The sequence below is a fragment of the Pristiophorus japonicus genome, chromosome 3 (assembly GCF_044704955.1).
Source record: "Pristiophorus japonicus isolate sPriJap1 chromosome 3, sPriJap1.hap1, whole genome shotgun sequence".
NCBI classification, from domain to species: domain Eukaryota; kingdom Metazoa; phylum Chordata; class Chondrichthyes; family Pristiophoridae; genus Pristiophorus; species Pristiophorus japonicus.
Genome location: NC_091979.1, coordinates 182,748,926 through 182,768,758, shown reverse-complemented (window position 1 = coordinate 182,768,758; position 19,833 = coordinate 182,748,926). Strand labels below are relative to the sequence as shown.

General features: G+C 44.8%; 1 protein-coding gene across 4 annotated transcripts in view; it reads left to right on the top strand.

The window, feature by feature from the left end:
* The window catches only part of traf3ip1 (TNF receptor-associated factor 3 interacting protein 1), a 302,416-nt gene that overhangs the window by 154,481 nt on the left and 128,102 nt on the right, over window positions 1-19,833 (top strand). For all 4 annotated transcript variants that reach the window (XM_070876062.1, XM_070876063.1, XM_070876061.1 and 1 more), the window contains 2 exons: window positions 8,960-9,053; window positions 9,216-9,299. In XM_070876062.1, the coding sequence (XP_070732163.1) occupies window positions 8,960-9,053; window positions 9,216-9,299 (178 nt within the window). The remainder of the gene's footprint in view (window positions 1-8,959; window positions 9,054-9,215; window positions 9,300-19,833) is intronic.

Below are 19,833 nucleotides of genomic sequence, written 5' to 3'. Positions count from 1 at the left end.
ATGATCTTATTGAATGGCGGAGCAGGCTCGAGGGGTCAAATGGCCTACTCCTGCTCCTATTTCTTATGTTTCTTATGAATTTTCTACCACAGGGTGTAGATGAAGCAAATAGTATAGATGCATTTAAGGGGAGGCTGGATAAGCATATGAGGTAGAAGGGAATAGAGGGTTATTCTGATAGTTAGATGAGGAACGATGGGAAGAGACTCGAGTGGATCATAAATGCTGGTTGGGCTGAACGACCTGTTTCTGTGCTGTATATCCTATGTAATCATATGTAATATATCCTCTTCATCACTGTCTGCTTCCACCTCGCCTTTCTCTACCCCTACTTCAGCCCACCTGCTGCTGAATCCCTCCTCTATGCTTTTGTCACCCCCAGACTTGACTATTCCAATGCACTTCTGGCCCGCAACCCATCCTGCACTCATCAACTTCAGCTCATCAAAAACTCTGCTGCCCATATCTTATCACTCACAAAGTCTTGCTCACCCATCAGCACAGTTCTTGCTGACCTCCATTCTCTCCTGGTCCCCAAGTGCTTCAATTTAAAAATTCTCATCCTCGGGTTCAAATTACTCCATGGCTTCGGCCCTCCCTATTTCTGTAACCTTCGCAAGTCCTGCAACTCACCGAGTTCTGTGTTCCTCCAACACTAACCTCCAGTGCACCTGTCATCCATTTACCTTCACCATTGGTGGCTGTGCCTTCAACCATCTAGGCCTTAACCGCTGGAATTCCCTCCCTAAACATCTGCCTCCCCAATTTCTCTCTTTAAGATGCTCCTTAAATCTTACCTCTGACCAAGCGACTGGTCAACCTTCCTAATGGCCTGGAAATTCCGGCCTACCTGGGTCCGTACTGAGTGTCTACGGACCAGGGAAGGTATCGCAAAAGCCGGTTTTCAGCATGCGCTGCAAACCGGCTTTTCCGATCAGTCAAGCTGGAGCTTGACAGATCCAACGCATGTCGGGAGCGAGGATATTTGCAAGGACAAGATTGTGGTATTTACCCATATCTTGCCCAGCAAATGTCCTCAAAATTCTTGCGCCTGATAAAAGCAGGTGCATAGCCTACTTTTACAGGCGTAAGAGTTTAAAAACATATAAAAATATAATAAAATAAAATTTAAAAAACACATTATTTTTAAAAGCCCTGCCCACTACGTTACATTTATTTTTAACTATAATTTTAAAAAAAATTCTCAAGATATTTAATAACTTTCATTTCAATTAATTTTAATTATGAGGTGTGTTTTTTAAATTTTTTTATTACGTGTTTAGTGCCTTTATTTTTTTTCCTCATTAATAGCAATGAGAACTCGTAGATACTGCTCCTATTTTCTATGTTTCTATACGGAGTTCCCATTGCTATTAATGAGAAAGCTGTGGAATACTGTACCTGAATGACTGAGCAGTCACACGTGACTACACTTTCTGAGTGAGAACCAGGTGGATGGGAGAGAAGACCTCCCCACCGGAATCACGGGTGCCTCCCGGACCACCAGGTAAATTCGTAGAAATCTTTCAGGTCAGAGGCAATTGCCCGCGGGAAGCCTCCGACCATAATTTCAGCCCCAATATCTCCTCCTTTGGCTTGGTGTCGATTTTGTCCGATTATACTTCTGTTAAGCAGTGTGGGCTGATTTTTCTATGTTAATGGTGTTGTATAAATGCAAGTTGTTCTTGATCCTGCCACAACACTGGTGGAGGGGAATTTCCATTTTGCCAGTCACTTGCATGCCTGTCCATATTAGAATTCCAGGGTTAGGTAACTAGCACACAGTGGGTGGGTGCCTCCAATATTTTCTCCACAACTGGGCTGCCTGCTCCAGGGGTGAGCAGAAGAGGATGTCCGGAAGTGTGGGGCTGTGCAGGAAGCAGGTCTGGCAGTAGGAGCATGAAGGAAGAGTACGTTGATTCTCTTGCACAAAAGCTGCTTTTTGTACAGCAGCCAATAGCATTTTGTAGTCCCTTAAAATCTGCACTTCAAGTGTGTTGACAAACCAGCATTGCCAGTCAAAAAGTGCCTTGGCACTGAGATGTTGAGAGCATTATCTTTGGTGTTCAGCATTGAATCATCTTTGCAGCCTTTTGGGTTAGCAATTTGCTATTCATCTGTTTATATACAAGATGGCGGATGGGATAGCAGCTCCCTAGGGAGCACTCCCCGAACAAGCCTTCATTTGCAATGTCCTGGCCTCCCTTCCTCCAACGACATCCTGGCCTCCCATCGGCTGTTGGCCCCACTCAACGGCGTAGTTTCTGTCGAGCATGTGGTGTGCAGAATAGCTGTGGTCACTCTGACCTCTCCTCCTTCCACAAATGCCCTCAGCCAGGCCTCGGATCTCTTACCACCTCACCGAAGGGTGCTGCTCAGCGCCGAGCTTACGGCCTGCATCTCGCCGTAGGCAATTAGGCTCTTACAGCAGTGCCTGGTCTCAAGTTGTCTTGGACTCCCTTGCCACTGGATCAAGACCTTGCTCTGCTCAGCCTATGTGGTAGCCGGTGTGCAATGGCCACCCCATGTTAGAAGAATACATACACAGGCATCTTCCATCCTTCAAAATGAAGTTCGGGACCTTGAACGTCGGGACCCTCATGGACAACTCTTTAACAGCGACAGACCGGAGTGCCGCACCGCCCGGGAACTTAGACACTTCGATGTCGACATCGCCACACTAAGCGAGATCGGCGAGCAGGAGAAGGCCAGCTCAAGGAACAAGGTGGATGTTACACCTTCTTCTGGAAAGGCAAACCAGAGGAAGAACGCCACCTCCATGGAGTCGGTTTCGCTATCAAGAACGAGCTGGTCGACCGCCTGAGCGACTCCCCCTGCGGGATTAACAAATGTCTCCTGACTCTCCGACTCATCCTATCCCGGAACCAGTGCACTACAGTTATCCGTGTCTACACCCCAACACTCGATGCAACAGATGAGATCAAACGGGGTTTTTACTCCAGCCTCGAACATCCCTGACCTGTGTCCCTACGGACGACAAATTGATCTTCCTCAGCGACTTCAGCGGCAGGGTCGGTAAGGACACAGACCTTTTGGGAAGGCGTGATCGGCAGAGAGGGGTTAGGGAAAACCAACTCCAGCGGAACCCTGCTCCTGACAAAATGCCTAGAACATGACCATCATCGCTAATACCTTGTTCCACCAGAGGAACAAGTACAAGGCATCGTGGCAACACCCTCACTCCAAACACAGGCACCTGCTTGACTATGTCTTCATTCGAGCCAGGGATCGCAAGTATGTACGCATCACCCGCGCCATGATGGGAGCCGATGACTGCTGGATGAACCATCGCCTAATCCGTTCCATCATCAACATCAATATAGCCCCAAAGTGGCGACAGCAGCAGAAGCAATGCCGCAAAAAAATCAACGGCGGGGCACTCAAAGACCCAGCTAAGAGAGCCCTACACAGCCAGCACCTCACTGCTAACCTGGCGACCCTTGATGACCTCGAGATGCAGAATGCCCAAAGCACTTGGTCTGCCCTCCAGGCCACCATAACCAGTGCCTGCAAAGTGACGCTCGGTCACTCAACCAGGAAACACCAGGACTGGTTTGATGAGAATGACCAGGACATCCAAGAGCTAATAAATCGCAAGTGCAGGGCATTTCTGAACCTAAAACAGCATCCCAATTCAGGAGCAGCAAAGCTTAAAGCCGAGGTCCAACAAAACACCCGCAACCTAAATCATAGTCCTAAAGAATAAATGGTGGGTGGAGAAATCACAGGAGATTCAGCAGCTGGTCGACAGCCATGATGTGCGAGAATTCTTCACCGCAGTTAAAGCCACCTACGGCCCAAGCACCCAAGGCCCCACCTCACTGCTGGCCAAGAACGGGGAGATACTCATCAAGGACACCGAGGCAGTCGGGGCCCGCTGGAAGGAACACTTCGAAAATCTCTTTAATCGAGATTCTGCCTTTGACATGAGTGTCCTCGACTCCATCCCACAGCATGCTACCCGCCACCATCTCCGCAAAACCTCAGCCCTGTACGAGGTAGAAAAGGCCATCCTGCAGCTCAAGAACAACAAGCAACGGGAGCGGATGGAATCCCCGCTAAGGCACTAAAGTATGGCGGAGAGCATTATTGGCATGAATGCATGACCTCATCTCTCTCATCTGGAAGGAGGAGAGCATGCCGGAAAATCTGAGATGCAGTAAGCGTGATCATCTTTAAAAAAGGGGACAAGTCCGACTGTGGCAACGACAGAGGAATGTCCCTATTATCTGTCACTGTGAAAGTCATCGCCAGAATCCTCCTCAACCGTCTTCTCCCTATGGCTGAGGAGTTCCTCACAGAATCATAGTGTGGATTTCGTCCACTACGGGTACAACGAACATGATATTTACGGCGCGACAACTGCAAGAGAAATGCAGGGAACAGCACCAACTCTTGTACATGGCCGCCTTTGACCTTGCAAAGGCCTTTGACACTGTCAACCACGAGGGACTATGGAGCGTCGTCCTCCTTTTCGGCTGCCCCCAAAAGTTTGTCGCCATCCTCCACCTGCTCCACAACGACATGCAAGCCGTGATCCTGACCAACAGATCCATCACGGACCCAATCTACATCCGGACCGGGGTCAAGCAGGGCTGCACCATCGCGCCAACCCTCTTCTCGATCTTCCTCGCTGCAATGCTCTACCTCACACTCAACAAGCTCCCCGCTGGATTGGAACTAAACTACAGAACCAGTGGGGATCTGTTCAACCTTCGTTGCCTCCAGGCCAGATCCATGACCGTCCCATCCTCTGTCGTCGAGCTACAGTGTGCAGACGACGCTTGCGTCTGCGCACATTCAGAGGCTGAACTCCAAGACATCTTCACTGAGGCATACGAAAGTATGGGCCTTACACTAAACATCCATAAGACAAAGGTCCTCCACCAACCTGACCCCGCCACACAGCACTGCCCCCCCCAGTCATCAAGATCCACAGCACGGCCCTGGATGACGTGGACCACTTTCCATACCTCGGGAGCCTATTATCAGCAAGGGCAGACATCAACGACAAGGTTCAACACCGCCTCCAGTGTTCCAGTGCAGCCTTCGACCGCCTGAAGAAGAGTGTGTTTGAAGATCAGGCGCTCAAATCTGGCACCAAGTTCATGGTCTACAGGGCTGCAGTGATACCCGCACGCCTGTATGGCTCAGAAACGTGGACCATTTACAGTAGACACCTCAAATCGCTGGAAAAATACCACCAACGATGTCTCCGCAAGATCCTGCAAATCCCCTGGGAGGACAGATGCACCAACATTAGCATCCTCGATCAGGTCAACATCCCCAGCATCGAAGCACTGACCACACTCGACCAGCTCCGTTGGGTGGGCCACATTGTTCGCATGCCTGACACAAGATTCCTAAAGCAAGCGCTCTACTCGGCGCTCCTACATGGCAAGCGAGTCTCAGGTGGGTGAGGAAACATTTCAAGGACATCCTCTAAGCCTCCTTGATAAAATGTAACATCCCCACCGACACCTGGGAGTCCCTGGCCAAAGACTGCCCTAAGTGGAGGAAGAACTTACGGGAGAGCGCTGAGTACATTGAGTCTCGTCTCCGAGAGCATGCAGAAAACAAACGCAGGCATTGGAAGGAGCGTGTGGCAAAGCAGACTCCCCACCCACCCTTTCCTTCAACGACCGTCTGTTCCACCTGTGACAGAGACTGTAATTCCCGTATTGGACTGTTCAGTCACCTAAGAACTCAGTTTTAGAGTGGAAGTAAGCCTTCCTTGATTTCGAGGGACTGCCTATGATGATGATTCATCTGTTTCATTTCATTGCTCAGTGCTCAGACTCATTCTTTAGTACGACTCAGTATTGAAGGGATCTTTTTGAATGTAGCTTTGGAATTTCATATGCTTTAAACTTCACAGAACTTGGATCCCATTTTTGGGTATTAAACTTTCTTCAGAATATTCTGCTGATGTCAGTGACCTAGGAAAGGTATATCATAACTTTGGACAAAGCTCAGGTGAACTTTCAGGGTTCCACTCACTATCTCTGGTAACAATGGGCCCTGACAGGCCCCTGTAGGGTTTTAATCTTTAAATGGAAATGTCTTTCACCAACTAAGGACACTGCTAACTGGTATCGTTTTGACTCTCTCTCAAATGATACTTATTTATCAGTTATTTACTAACTTTTTGTATGTCAGAGTTTCTTTGCACCTTTTGTGGAAAAACTAAGGATGCTTAGAAGGCTATGACATCCGTATCTTAAAAATATGTTACTCTTGTGATTCTTACACTGATGGCCAAAAAAAATTAAGGTTCCCTAAAGTAAATATTCTTGCTTTATCTCTGCAAAACAGAATGCATTATTTTTACATTTTCTTGCTGTTGCTGACTCTTGTATTTCAGACTAAGTTCCAAAAATGTTTGTTGGTGTTCGTAGCAATTAAGTCGTTTTGATAGGAAGGCTTGTGCCTCCTGTCATTCAAACTCGTAAGCTGTGTGCATGGAATGAATGTGCCACAAGATAATTACCCTTTTATCAAATATTTTGCATTGGAAGATGCTTATAGTCTGCTCCTGATTGTTTCAATAGGTGAAACTAAAATCATTTTACTGACACAATTTACGCTAAAGCTGCAAGTCAAATTTGTTTAAAGATGTAAATTGATAGAAAAGCAAAATAAACCAGCAGGTAAATGTCGATACCATATTTATTAATGGCTTTCTGAAATCTAAGTAATAAAGCGTTTTGAAATCCTTAAGGACCCCTTTTCAGAGTATCAACTGAATTTTGGTTGAATGTAGATCAATCTTCAGATCTGTGACATCGAAATAGGGTTGGTGAGTGAACTGAAAACTAGGAGAGCTAGCAGCATATATACCTGTCCAGGCAACTTACCCACCTCAGGGCAAAGGAGACCTTTCCCAAGGGAAAGGACAAAGGAAATCCTAGCAACCAAAATTCCATTTCAAAATACCAACACACTGTAAATAAAATACATGAACAAGATATGATATTTTAAAATTAATGCAGGATAGAACTCACTTACTCCATTATAATCCTGGTCTAGCATCATACGGTTAAAAAACACCATCTTTCTTGTCATGTGACAGAGCTACAAGGGACAATCTCTGATTAGGAGACCAAAACTGAACACTATTCCAGGTGAGGCCTCACCAAGGCCCTGTATAACTGCATTAAGACCTCCTTGCTCCTATACTCAAATCCCCTAGCTATGAAGGTCAACATACCATTTGCTGCCTTCACCGCCTGCTGTACCTGCATGCCAACTTTCAATGACTGATGTACCATGACACCCAGGTCTTGTTGCACCTCCCCTTTTCCTAATCTGCCACCATTCAGATAATATTCTGCCTTCATGTTTTTGCCACCAAAGTGGATAACCTCACATTTGCCATGCATTTGCCCATTCACCTAACCTGTCCAAGTCATCCTGCATCCTCTTAGCATCCTCCTCACAACTCACACCGCCACCCAGCTTAGTATCGCCTGCAAACTTGGAGATATTACACTCAATTTCTTCATCTAAATCAATGATGAATATTGTAAATAGCTGGGGTCCCAGCACTGAGCCCTGCGGCACCGCACTAGTCACCACCTGCCATTCTGAGAAGGACCTGTTTATCCCGACTCTCCGCTTCCTGTCTGCCAACCAGTTCTCTATCCATGTCAATACATTACCCCCAATACCATGTGCTTTAATTTTGCACACTTATCTATGTGTGGGACCTTTTCAAAAGTTTTTTGAAAGCAGGAAAGGGGTTCTTGCTATTAAGGGAGTGCAGCGAAGATTCACCAGACTGATTCCCGGGATGGCGAGACTGACATATGAGGAGAGACTGGATTGACTGGGCCTGTATTCACTGGAGTTTAGAAGAATGAGAAGGGATCTCATAGAAACATATACAATTCTGACGGGACTAGACAGGTTAGATGTAGGAAGAATGTTCCCGATGTTGGGGACGTCCAGAACCAGGGGTCACAGTCTAAGCATAAGGGGTAAGCCATTTAGGACCGAAATGAGGAGAAACTTCTTCACTCAGAGCGTTGTTAACCTCTGGAATTCTCTACCGCAGAGAGTTGTTGATGCCAGTTCGTTAGATATATTCAAGAGGGAATTAGATATGGCCCTGACTGCTAAAGGAATCAAGGGGTATGGAGAGAAAGCAGGAAAGGGGTACTGAGGTGAATGATCAGCCATGATCTTATTGAATGGTGGTGCAGGCTCGAAGGGCCGAATGGCCCACTGCTGCACCTATTTTCTATGTTTCTATGCCATAAGGGCGCAATGATCGACTGCTAACTCCTCCTAATGTTAAAGCTCCAAAAAGTAAACAAACTTGAATATATACTATTGAGTATTAATATGGCTGAAAGCAAAACTCTTCAAATGCACTACAGCTTGCAACATTCTCCCAGCCTTTATAATGCTTTGTCAGCGTGTACTTTTTAATGCTTTTTTTAAGTTAAAAAAATTTATTGGAAAAAAAAATCAGTCAAGATTTGAGAGTTCTGCTAAATAAGGAAAGGCAGGGTTTGCCCTGGTTTAGTGTGCTTAAAAGTTTTCTGCATTCTGATTGGCTGGCTGTGGTTTTGTCCGTATTTTTGTGCTTCGTTAAAGGTACGAATTAGATGCACTGATCTCTGACAGAATTCCCACTCCATGCTCTACTTGTGCAAAGCTGTACACTGGAAGCGTTAAATCCTCAAATTTATCCCATTGCATTTGTTTCAGAAAGAGAAAGAAATCCTAGTTATGTAGGTGCTTGTTGCTTTGTAAAATGATGTACTGAATGGAGAAAATGCAGTGTACCAGTCCAAGAGGGCAGGATGGATACAGTCCTGTTTCAATATTACAGTAATTTGTTTGAGCAAGTTACATGTTTAAGATGATGTGTTTTGCCCCCTTTCCTTGCCAGTATTGCACATCCTAGTAATTGATGCATCAATATTTGCAGATCCTGAAGCTGTCCACAATTCCATCGAGAAGAGGCATGCAGCTGAGGTGAATGGAGAGATTTCCGATGAGCTTTCTTCCCAAATTATACAGAGGTTTGATGTATTTTTATTTATTTAAATAGTCACACCTATAGCTGATGTGTTGAGATTTTGTTGTTCATGAGGGAATTTATTTGATTGCCTTTGTAATTTCTAAATAAATATCCACTTTTCCATATTTATGTTAATCACAAAAGATTATATTTTCTTGGACAGCAAGCGAATACCTCGACCAGGCAGTGCAAGACCAGCACCTCCCAGAGTCAAGAAGCAGGAAAGTGGAGACTCGCCTTCAGAAAGGTAGATGTTTCTCCTATCATTAGTATTATTATTATGATATGGTGGGTGACCTTGCAATTCACTGTACGTAATAGAATAATAATATCCTGCAAATACTTTGGGCTGGATTTTCATCATTTAGCAAAACCAATGGTATTTCAGTGCTATTTAAAAATTGAGGTTTTTTTTTACCACCTAAATGATAAAGATGCTATTTTCATCAAATAAAACCGGTGGTAGGGCTAACTGTATTTCACTCTTATTTTTCAACGTGCAACACAAAGTAAAATGGGTGGTATTTTTGTGCATGCGTCATCAAGTTTGCAGATGACACTAAGCTGGGTGACAGTGACCTGTGAGGAGGATGCTACAGGGTGACTTGGACAGGTTAGGTGAGTGGGCAAATGCATGGCAGGTGCAGTATAATGTAGATAAATGTGAGGTTATCCACTTTGGTGGCAAAAACAGGGAGGCAGAATATTATTTGAATAGTGACAAATTAGGAAAAGGGGAGCAGCAACGAGACTTGGGTGTCATGGTGCATCAGTCATTGAAAGTTGGCATGCAGGTACAGCAGGCAGTAAAGAAGGCAAATGGCATGTTGGCCTTCATAGCGAGAGGATTTGAGTATAGGAGCAGGGAGGTCTTACTGCAGTCCAGGGCCTTGGTGAGGCCACACCTTGAATATTGTGTACAGTTTTGGTCTCCTAATCTGAGGAAGGACATTGTTGCTATTGAGGGAGTGCAGCGAAGGTTCACCAGACTGCTTCCCGAGATGGCTGGATTGACATATGAAGAAAGACTGAATCAACTAGGCTTATATTCACTGGAATTTAGAAGAATGAGAGGGGATCTCATTGAAACATATAAAATTCTGACGGGATTGGACAGATTAGATGCAGGAAGAATGTTCCCGTTGTTGGGGAAGTCCAGAGCCAGAGGTCACAGTCTAAGGATAAGGGGTAAGTCATTTAGGACCGAGATGAGGAGAAACTTCTTCACTCGGAGAATTGTGAACCTGTGGAATTGTCTACCACAGTTGTTGAGGCAGTTCGTTAGATATATTCAAAAGGGAGTTAGATGTGGCCCTTACGGCTAAAGGGATCAAGGGATATGGAGAGAAAGCAGGAATGGGGTACTGAAGTTGCATGATCAGCCATGATCATATTGAATGATGGTGCAGGCTCGAAGGGCCGAATAGCCTACTCCTGCACCTATTTTCTATGTTTCTGTCAGTACCCGCCCACATGGCCTTACCTTGGGCCGGCCACTCCTCTTCTTGCCGCCTCCGGTGCTTCCTCCGAGGCAGGGGTGGCGTGCTACATCTTGGGTCGGCCGCTCCTCCTTTTCCTGCCGCCTCCAGTGCTCTCTCCAAGGCCGGGGCGGTGTGCTGTCCCCCCAATCTCTTTCCCCCCACCCCCCCATCACCACATACACCAGGTGCTTACGAAGCCCACCCACCGGATGCATTGCTCCCCTACACATCTTGCTACTCGGTCCCTTCGGCCAGCCGGCCCGACCCAGCGGCCTCCAGGACATCCCTTGGAGGATGGGGACATGGGACACTGTAGCGACATGCTCTTGAATAAACCACCTTCCAGCTCTATTTTGCATCATATAAGTAGTCAGCAATATTGGCAGAGATGTTTTAGGCACCATTCCTTTAAATATCCTGCAAATGTTCTCACTGTCCTCAAATGTCCTCCAATTTTCTTAAATATCCTTAAAATGTCCTCCAATTTACTCAAATAATCCACTAAATGCCTCAAATAACCTTAAAATCTAACTCTGAACACACATAAAAATGTTTGTGTAAAACTCGGCCTTCTTTCATGTGGAATGGACTGCAGTTCTGTTTTTAAAAATGGCGTCTATAGCACTGGATTCGATCAGATAAGATCAGCACTTTTCTCGGTGGTAATTTAGGCCAGTGGTAAAAATGGTGGTATTGATAAATTCACTTCTGGTGGTAATTTTCGGTGGCATTTTGGTGTTGCACATTTAATGATGTCATAAAAACGGAAAAAACATAAGATCGGTGGTATTTTTTTACCACCGGTGGTAAATCACTGATTAATTTAATACCGATGGTATTTCGGTGCTCAATTATGAAATCGGTGGTAATCTGCAATGAATTTAACACCAGTGGTATTTTCAGTGGTAAATGATCGAAAAAATGACGAAAATCCAGCCCTTTGGGTTTTACATCACAAATTGAACATATTTTCGGCTGTTATGTCGCGTGATATTAGTGCATTGCAAGGTGATAATCAAATAGTAAGATTTAGATGACGAGTATAAATTACTCCAACTTTTCCCCTTGATTGAATAAGTAGCTTGTAATTCACTGACCATTAATTCAGTCTTCTCTCTAGAAAGTCAGTTGGTGAACAGTATTGAGAGGCAAATTTTACAAAGCCACATTTCTGTGGCAAGGGAAAAAAGAGAATAAAAGGCATGTCATTCGAAATTTTAAGTCAAGTGAGGAAATTGCAGATGCTTTTGCCATGATTTTTGAAAGCTCTCTTGATTAAGGAATTTTTCCCTTGGATTGAAAAATTGCCAATTACACTCCATTATTTAAGAAGGGTGGGAGAAAGAAACCAGGAAATTATAGACCGAAGGTCTGTTGAAGGAAAGTTACTGAAATCTATCATTAGGGATAGAGTGACTGAGCACTTGGACAAATATGAACTGATCAGTGAGCTAGCATGGATTTGTAATTATTAAAGATGCAGTAGCAGGACATTTGGAAAAGCAAAATTTGGTCAGGCAGAGTCAGCTGGATTTATGAAGTGGAAGTCATGTTTGACAAATTTGCTGGAATTCTTTGAGAATGTAGCGAACAGGGTGGATAAAGGGGAACCAGTGGATGTGGTGCATTTGGACTTCCAGAAAGCATTTGACATGGTGCCACATAAAAGATTACCACACAAGATAAGTTCACGGGGTTGGGGGTAATATATTAGCATGAATAGAGGATTAGCTAACTAACAGAAAACAGAGAGTTGGGATAAATGCTTCATTCTCTGGTTGGCAACCAGTAACTAGTGGGGTGCCGCAGGGATCAGTGCTGGGACTGATCTATGTTAACGACGTGGAAGAAGGGACTGAGTGTAACATAGCCAAGTTTGCTGACGATACAAAGATGGGAGGAAAAGCAATGTGTGAGAAGGACACAAAAAATCTGCAAAAGGACATAGATAGACTAGGTGAGTGGGCAAACATATTTGACAAATGGAGTATAATGTTGGCAAGTGTGAGGTCATGCACATTGGCAGGAAAAAATCAAAGAGAAAGTTATTATTTAAATGGAGAAAGATTGCAAAGTGCTGCAGTACAGTGGGACCTGAGGGTACTTGTGCACGAAACACAAAAGGATAGTATGCAGGTATAGCAAGTGATCAGGAAGGCCAATGGAATCTTGGCCTTTATTGCAAAGGGAATGGAGTATAAAAGCAGGGAAGTCTTGCTACAGCAATACAGGGTATTGGTGAGGCCACACCTGGAATACTGTGTGCAGTTTTGGTTTCCATATTTACGAAAGGATATGCTTGCTTTGGAGGCAGTTCAGAGAAGGTTCACTAGGTTGATTCCGGAGATGAGGGGTTTAACTTATGAGAAAAGGTTGAGTAGGTTGGGCCTCTACTCATTGGAATTCAGAAGAATGAGAGGTGATCTTATCAAAACGTATAAGATTATGAGGGGTCTTGACAAGGTGGATGCAGAGAGGATGTTTCCACTGATGGGGGAGACTAGAACTAGCGGGTATGATCTTAGAATAAGGGGCCACCCATTTAAAACTGAGATGAGAAATTTCTTCTCTGAGGGTTGTAAATCTGTGGAATTTGCTGCCTCGGAGACCTGTGGAAGCTGGGACATTGAATAAATTTAAGACAGAAATAGACAGTTTCTTAAACGATAAGGGGTTATGGGGAGTGGGCAGGGAAGTGTAGCTGAGTCCATAATCAGATCAGCCATGATCTTATTGAATGGCGGGACAGGCTCTTATGTAATGGATAAGTCATGTCTATCTAGTTGAATTTTTTTTAGGTTACTAACATGGTAGATAAGGGAATGTCTATTGATGCTATTTACATGGGATTCCAGAAGGCATTCAATAAGTTTCCACACAGCAGACTGTTCGGAAAAATGCAAGTTTATGGAATTGGAGGCAACATTTTGACATCATTAGGGACAGAGAGGTGGAATAATGTACTCCAATTGTCAGGAAGTGACTAATGGTATCTCCCAGAGATTTGTACTGGGGCCTCAGCTTTTCATTATATTTGTAAATGACTTGGATGGAATAGCGAGTGGTATAACCAAGTCTGCTGACGATTCTAAATTCAGTGGTTTACTAAATAGTTCAGATGGGAGCAGAAAGTAGCAAAGGGACATTGATAGATGAAGTAAATGGACAAAATGGTTGCTGGAGTTCAATGTGAGGTCATTCACTTTGGACCTAATAAAGATAGATCAGAGTATTTTCTAAATGGTGAGAAGTTATAAACTGTGGCGGAGCAGAAAGATTTAGAGGTGTGTGTACAGAAATCACTAAAAGCTATTGGACAGGTACAAAAAATAATTGGAAGACCAATGAATGTTAACCTTTATCTCAAGAGGGCTAGAATACAAAAGGGTCTAAGTTATGCTTCAGTTGTATAAAGCTTTGGTTAGACTCCATCTAGAGTACTGTGTTCTGTTCTGGGCACCACACCTCAGGAAGGAGATATTGGCCTTGGAAGAGGGTTCAGTGCAGATTCACCAGAATGGTATCGCGGCTAAAAGGGTTAAATTATGAGGACAGATTGCCTAGACTAGGCTTGCATTCAAGTGAGTATAGAAGATTAAGGGGTGGTCTAATTGAGGTTATTTAATTATTAAAGGATTTGATAGGGTAAGGATGGATAGAGAGAAACAATTTCCTGTGGTGAGGAAGTCCAAAACAAGAGGGCATTACCTTAAAATAAGAGCTATCAGGGATGACGTCAGGAAGCACTTCTTCACACAATGGGTAGTGGAAATTTGGAACTCTCTCCCCATAAAAAGCGGTTGAGGTTGGGTGTCAATTGAAAATTTCAAAACTGAGATTGATAGATTTTTGTTAGGTAAAAGTATTGAGGGATATGGAGCCAAGGTGAGTTGCGATATATATCAACCATGATTTAATTGAATGGTATCACTGGCTCGAAAGGCTGAATCACCTACTCATACTCAAGTTCCTACATTTCACCTAACTTTTCAGGATTTCTGATGGTGTTATTGTAAGGACTATGAAGAATGTGTTATTGCAATATTGAATATGGAATGACTGTTAAGGTAGTCAAAGTTGAACAAGTAGCATTTCTGATATTCCAAGCTTGGGAAAGTTAGACCAGGTTAGAGTGACTGAAATTGAGATTAGAATTTTGCTTTGGACCAGATGGGCTGGATTTTTGGCTTTGCTCATTTCGGGGCAGTAATGGCAGTGGGGCGGTAAAGTTTGCCCCTGAGTATAGTTTGTGCCTCTGTCAACAAAATTAGGCAGTTGGGCCAAGTGCTATGGGAGGCGTTGCACACCTGAGCATGTGAAAATCCCGAGCTAAACAGCCAACCTGGAAGCGATCTGAGGCCTGGGGAGAAAAAAAACTTGGGAACAAAACCCCAAAACATTTCCAATACATAGCCGACCACAACATAAATAACAAAAAAAAAGAAATAACAATCACAATTACATTACTTACCTCACTGCAGCCAGTATAGGTCGGACCGATCGTTTTCACAGGCATCCTGCAGCAGGGCGCGATACGTGTCGGGCGAGACTCAAAAATCGAGTCGGTGTTGCAACCAGGGGCGTTACACAATGGCTCGCCTATTCTGGGTGATAATGCATCGCGCCCCGCTGAGACCGGCCCCGAAAACCCCGGGGCGAAAACAGATATGGACAGGACCGGAAAATCCAACCGAAGATAATCAAAGATAGATTCCTATTAAAACCAGAGATTGCAATTGGGAACATGTGACCATTATTGAAAAGGTCAAAAATGAAACTTGTTCAACTAAATTCTGCTCCTGACAATTTTATCAAATTCCATGATGTTTGTCTTCCTTCCCTCTCATTTGTAAAATGATGCTTGCCGGTGAATGGTCTGTGGGGGAGAGGGCAATAGATTTTTCTGCTATTTATGTACTTGCATGTATGGAGCTACCCAGGCCAACTTCCAGTGCATTGGTATGTAATGCCATCTTTCTTCTTTGCCATCTGCCTTGTTTAAAACAGTTACTTTCACTTTAAATATACATAGAAAAAAGATGTTACGCTATGGCTTGAAACATTGAGACATTTACTAAATTTCATGCATCCTGTTTATTGGTCTCGTTGGAGTATATACCTACTTCATGTCGTATGTTGGATATTAAGGGGCTGAAATTGGCCACAGCCCGAAACGAATCGCACCGACTGCTCTTGAAGTGGTCCATCCATCCCAATGCATGGGGCGGACAATCCGGAGAAATTCAGCTTTTTTGTCGATGATTCCGGTCGGAGCAGTATTGGTGTGGGTAGAGGGGCGGAAGTGAGGTCAGGTCGGAGTAGCTGCCACTAGCGGGCGGAAGTGGGAGCAGGTGGGAGTTGCCGATGTTCAAAGTCTCGCTGGCACGACAAAGCGTCCCTCCCCTTCAGTTAAAGTGGAGGGCCGCTGCGAACTCTGCACAAACATGGCCACCAGGCAGCCAGGCCCGTGGCCTGGCACCCAAAAGGCCTGTTGGTGGCCCGGCCGAACCTGCGGGCATAATTGTCGGCCCGATCTGGCTGCCAGCAGCCACAGAAAGGGTACCAACAGCAAAAGCTGACAGTGGAACCGACTGCCAGCGGCACCGCTCCCAGAGGGCAATTTTCGAAAGGGGCAATTTCCTGTGGATCAATTTTCGAATGGGGCAATTTCCCAAGGGGCAATTTCGGGAAGGGGTTGCCGCCAGTCGGCAAGGGGTTGGTGGTGCATGCATGACGCAGTGGGAAAATGGGCTCCAAAACTGAGGAAGGACAATTTTTAAAAGGGCGGTCCCTCCGCGGAGACTCGGCCAGTCCGCACCGACCCGTGGCCGCTGCTTTCAGGTGGCCACCGGCCTTATAGAAAGGGGCAATTCCGGCCCCTAATGCTCATTGCGCTCTCCATATAGAGTTCCCATAGTTAGTTATATTGTGACGGTGTTGACCAAATATAATAATGCATTAGCACCACGTTGGCTTCGCTGTGATTTGGGTTCAAATCCAGCCCAGGCTGACGAGAAAGAAGTATGTCTTCTCTCTGCGTTTGTAAGAATTTTAATCTAGGTTGAGCCAGTCTCAGGCCAGAACCTAGCAGGTATATGAACTCCCCTTTACAGTGCAGCCACAACAGCACACTGTGTGGTGAGTTCATGTCCCAACATGCCATGGCACAGCTGGTTTATAAACAGAATTGAAACTGAAAAAGATCCAGAAAGATAGTTTCTTTCATTCTGTTTAAGGTTTATGGTATAGTACGTGAATTACAGAATTTGGGGCTGGAAATTCTATTTTGGGTCATCGCGTTTTTTTTGGCGACAAAAAACTGCTATGACTTCGCCATGATTTGGAGGCCGAAGATTCGGGAAAAAAATCTGCCCGGCGGGAAAATGCGCCGCTGCACCAAGATTCGCAGTGGGAACAGCAAATTTTCTACAACTTTTCTCCGCTGCGAGTTGGGCCTAGGGAGGGGGGAGAAAACACCTACTGTCGTTCCAAGGGCTGCACTGACGTGTTTTTCCTCAGTGTTTTTTTTTACACTATCTATGGGTCACCACGGTGACCAAACTCGGTGAAAGCGCTTTTTCCAGTCTTGCACGCCGGCGGTCTGCTCCCCAGCAGTATTTCAAAACCACCGGTGGAAGACTTCAGGGAATTTTCCGTTGCACCGTTTTCCACACAAAACGGCGAAATACAGCCAAAAAACGCAGCGGAAGGTTGATGAATTTCCAGCCCTTGGCGATGAGGGGAGCAGAAGAGAAATAAAAATGTGTTTTGTGGTTTGGATAAGCAAAGGTATGCCACGTGCATGACCCAGTTCAAATGGTCAGCATTATAAGAACATAAGGAATAGGCCATACGTGCCCCTTGAGCCTGATCTTCTATTCAGTAAGATCATGGCTGAACTTTTCCATCAACTCCACTGTCACACACTATACCCATATCCCTTGATTCCCTTTGTGCCTAAAAATGTATTGATCTCGGTCTTGGATATACTCATTGACTGAGCATCTGCAGCCCTCTGGGGTAGAGCATTTCAAAGATTTACAAGCCTCTGTGAAGAAATTTCTCCTCATCTCATCCTAAATGGCCAACTCCTTTTCCTGAGACGATGACGCTTGAGTTTTCGACTGCCCAGCCAGGGAAAACAGCCTCTCCACATCTACCCTGTCAAGCCCTCTAACAATCTTGTATGTTTCAATTAGATCACCAGAGAATATAGGCCCATTCTACTCATCATCATCATCATAGGCGGTCCCTTGAATGAGGATGACTTGCTTCCACGAGAGTTCACAGATGTTTCAATGAAGGACCCGATGTTCCAGTCCTGAACTCCAGGGGTGAAAGATGCCTGTGCATGAATTTTTTAACGTGTGGTGACCATTGCACATCAGCCACCACACGGGCTTGACAGAGCTAGGCCTTTATCCAGTGGCAAGGGTTAACCAGGAGGATTGGAGACCTGCTCTCCTGCACGGACCTAGTGCACGCACATATCGCAGTGTGGGCAGACCTGTGCTGCCCCTGGGTCCTCTGGTCTTCTGGGCCCCGAACCTTCATTCGCCTTCTCTTTATCATCTCGCGCTGGGCCCTGGAACATCGAGGGCCATCCCGACCTGCGAGAGAACACCACCGCAGGTCAGGAGTATAAAGAGCTGGAACATGCCACTACAGCTTCCAGCGCGAGCTGACACAAGAGTGTGACAGCTTCGAGGTGGGCGACTGGATGACATCATCAGGACCCTGAGTGTGGGCAGGAACATCAGCGGGGGCCTGGTAAAGCAGAGGAGCAGGAAGGTCGTAGCGAACTTGCGACGAGTGATCGGGGCGGAGGAGTGATGAGGGATCGTGGCGGAGGTGCGGCAAATGTTTGTGGCGGAGGAGCGGAGAGAGATCGTGGTCCACCTACCATGTTCTCGCCTACTCACTTTACCTGTCTATATCCCTTTTCAGCCTCTTTGCATCCTCCTCACAACTTACTTTCCTTTCCCAGCAAACTTGGATACATTACACTCGGTCTCCTCATCTAAGTTTTCTGTCTGTTAATCAAGCCTCAATCCATGCTAATACATTACCCCAATCCCATCAGCCCTACTTTTGTGCAATAATCTCCTGTGTGGCACCTCATCGAATGCCTTCTGAAAATCCAAATACACTACATCCACTCGTTCCCTATTATCTACCCTGCTAGTTACAATCTCAAAAAAACAATTTCCCTCTGTCCAATCATATTCTGATTTTCTAAGAGTCCTGTTACCACGTCCCTAATAATAGATTCTAGCATTTTCACTATGATTGATGTCGGGCTAACTGGTCTATAGTTCCCTGTTTTCTCTCTCCCTCGTTTCTTGAATAGCGGGGTTACAGTTGCTACCTTCCAATTCGTAGGGACAGTTCTAGAATCTAGGGAATTCTCGAAGATCAAAACCAATGCATCCACTTTCTCTGCAGTCACCCTTTTTTAAACCCTTGGAAGTAGGCCAGCAGGTCATGTGGATTTGTCGGTTTTTGGTCCTATTAAATTCTCCAGTACTATTTCTTTACTAATACTAATTTCTTTAAGTTCCTCATTCTCACTAGACTCTTGGTTCATCACTATTTCCAGAATGTTTTTTGTGTCTTCTTCCTTAAAGCCAGAAACAAAGCATTTGTTTAATATCGCTGCCATTTTCTTATTTCCCATTATAATTTCTCCTGTCTCTGTCTGTAAGGGACCCATGTTTACTTTTGCTAATCTCTTCCTTTATACATACCTACAGAAGCTTTTACAATTTGTTTTTATGTCTCTTGCTAGTTTACTCTCATATTCTATTATCGCCATCTTTAAATCGATTTCTTGGTCCTCCTTTGCTGAAACCTAAAATCCTCCCAATCCTCAGGCTTACTATGCTTTTTAGCAACATTATAAACCTGTTCCTATAGTCTAATACTACCTTTAATGACTTTTTGTTAGCCATGGTTTAACTATTTTTCCCGTGGGGTTTTTATTCCTCAAGGAAATGTATATTCGTTATGAATTATGAATTATTTATTTAAATGCTTACCATTGCTTATGTACAGTCATATCTTTTAATCTAGTTTCCCAACCTACTGTATTCAACTAGCCTTTCATACCTAGGTAGTTTGCTTTGTTCAGACAAGACCCGAGTTTCGGACTTTTGGTTGTGACCGAATTATAAATAGTAGCCGACCCCTTAAGCAAATGTAAATCAGAAGCAGATATTTGGTTGTGACCGATTTATAAACGGCAGTCAGCCTCACAAGTAAATGAAATAAGAATGACGTGCACTGGAGAATTTGTGTGTT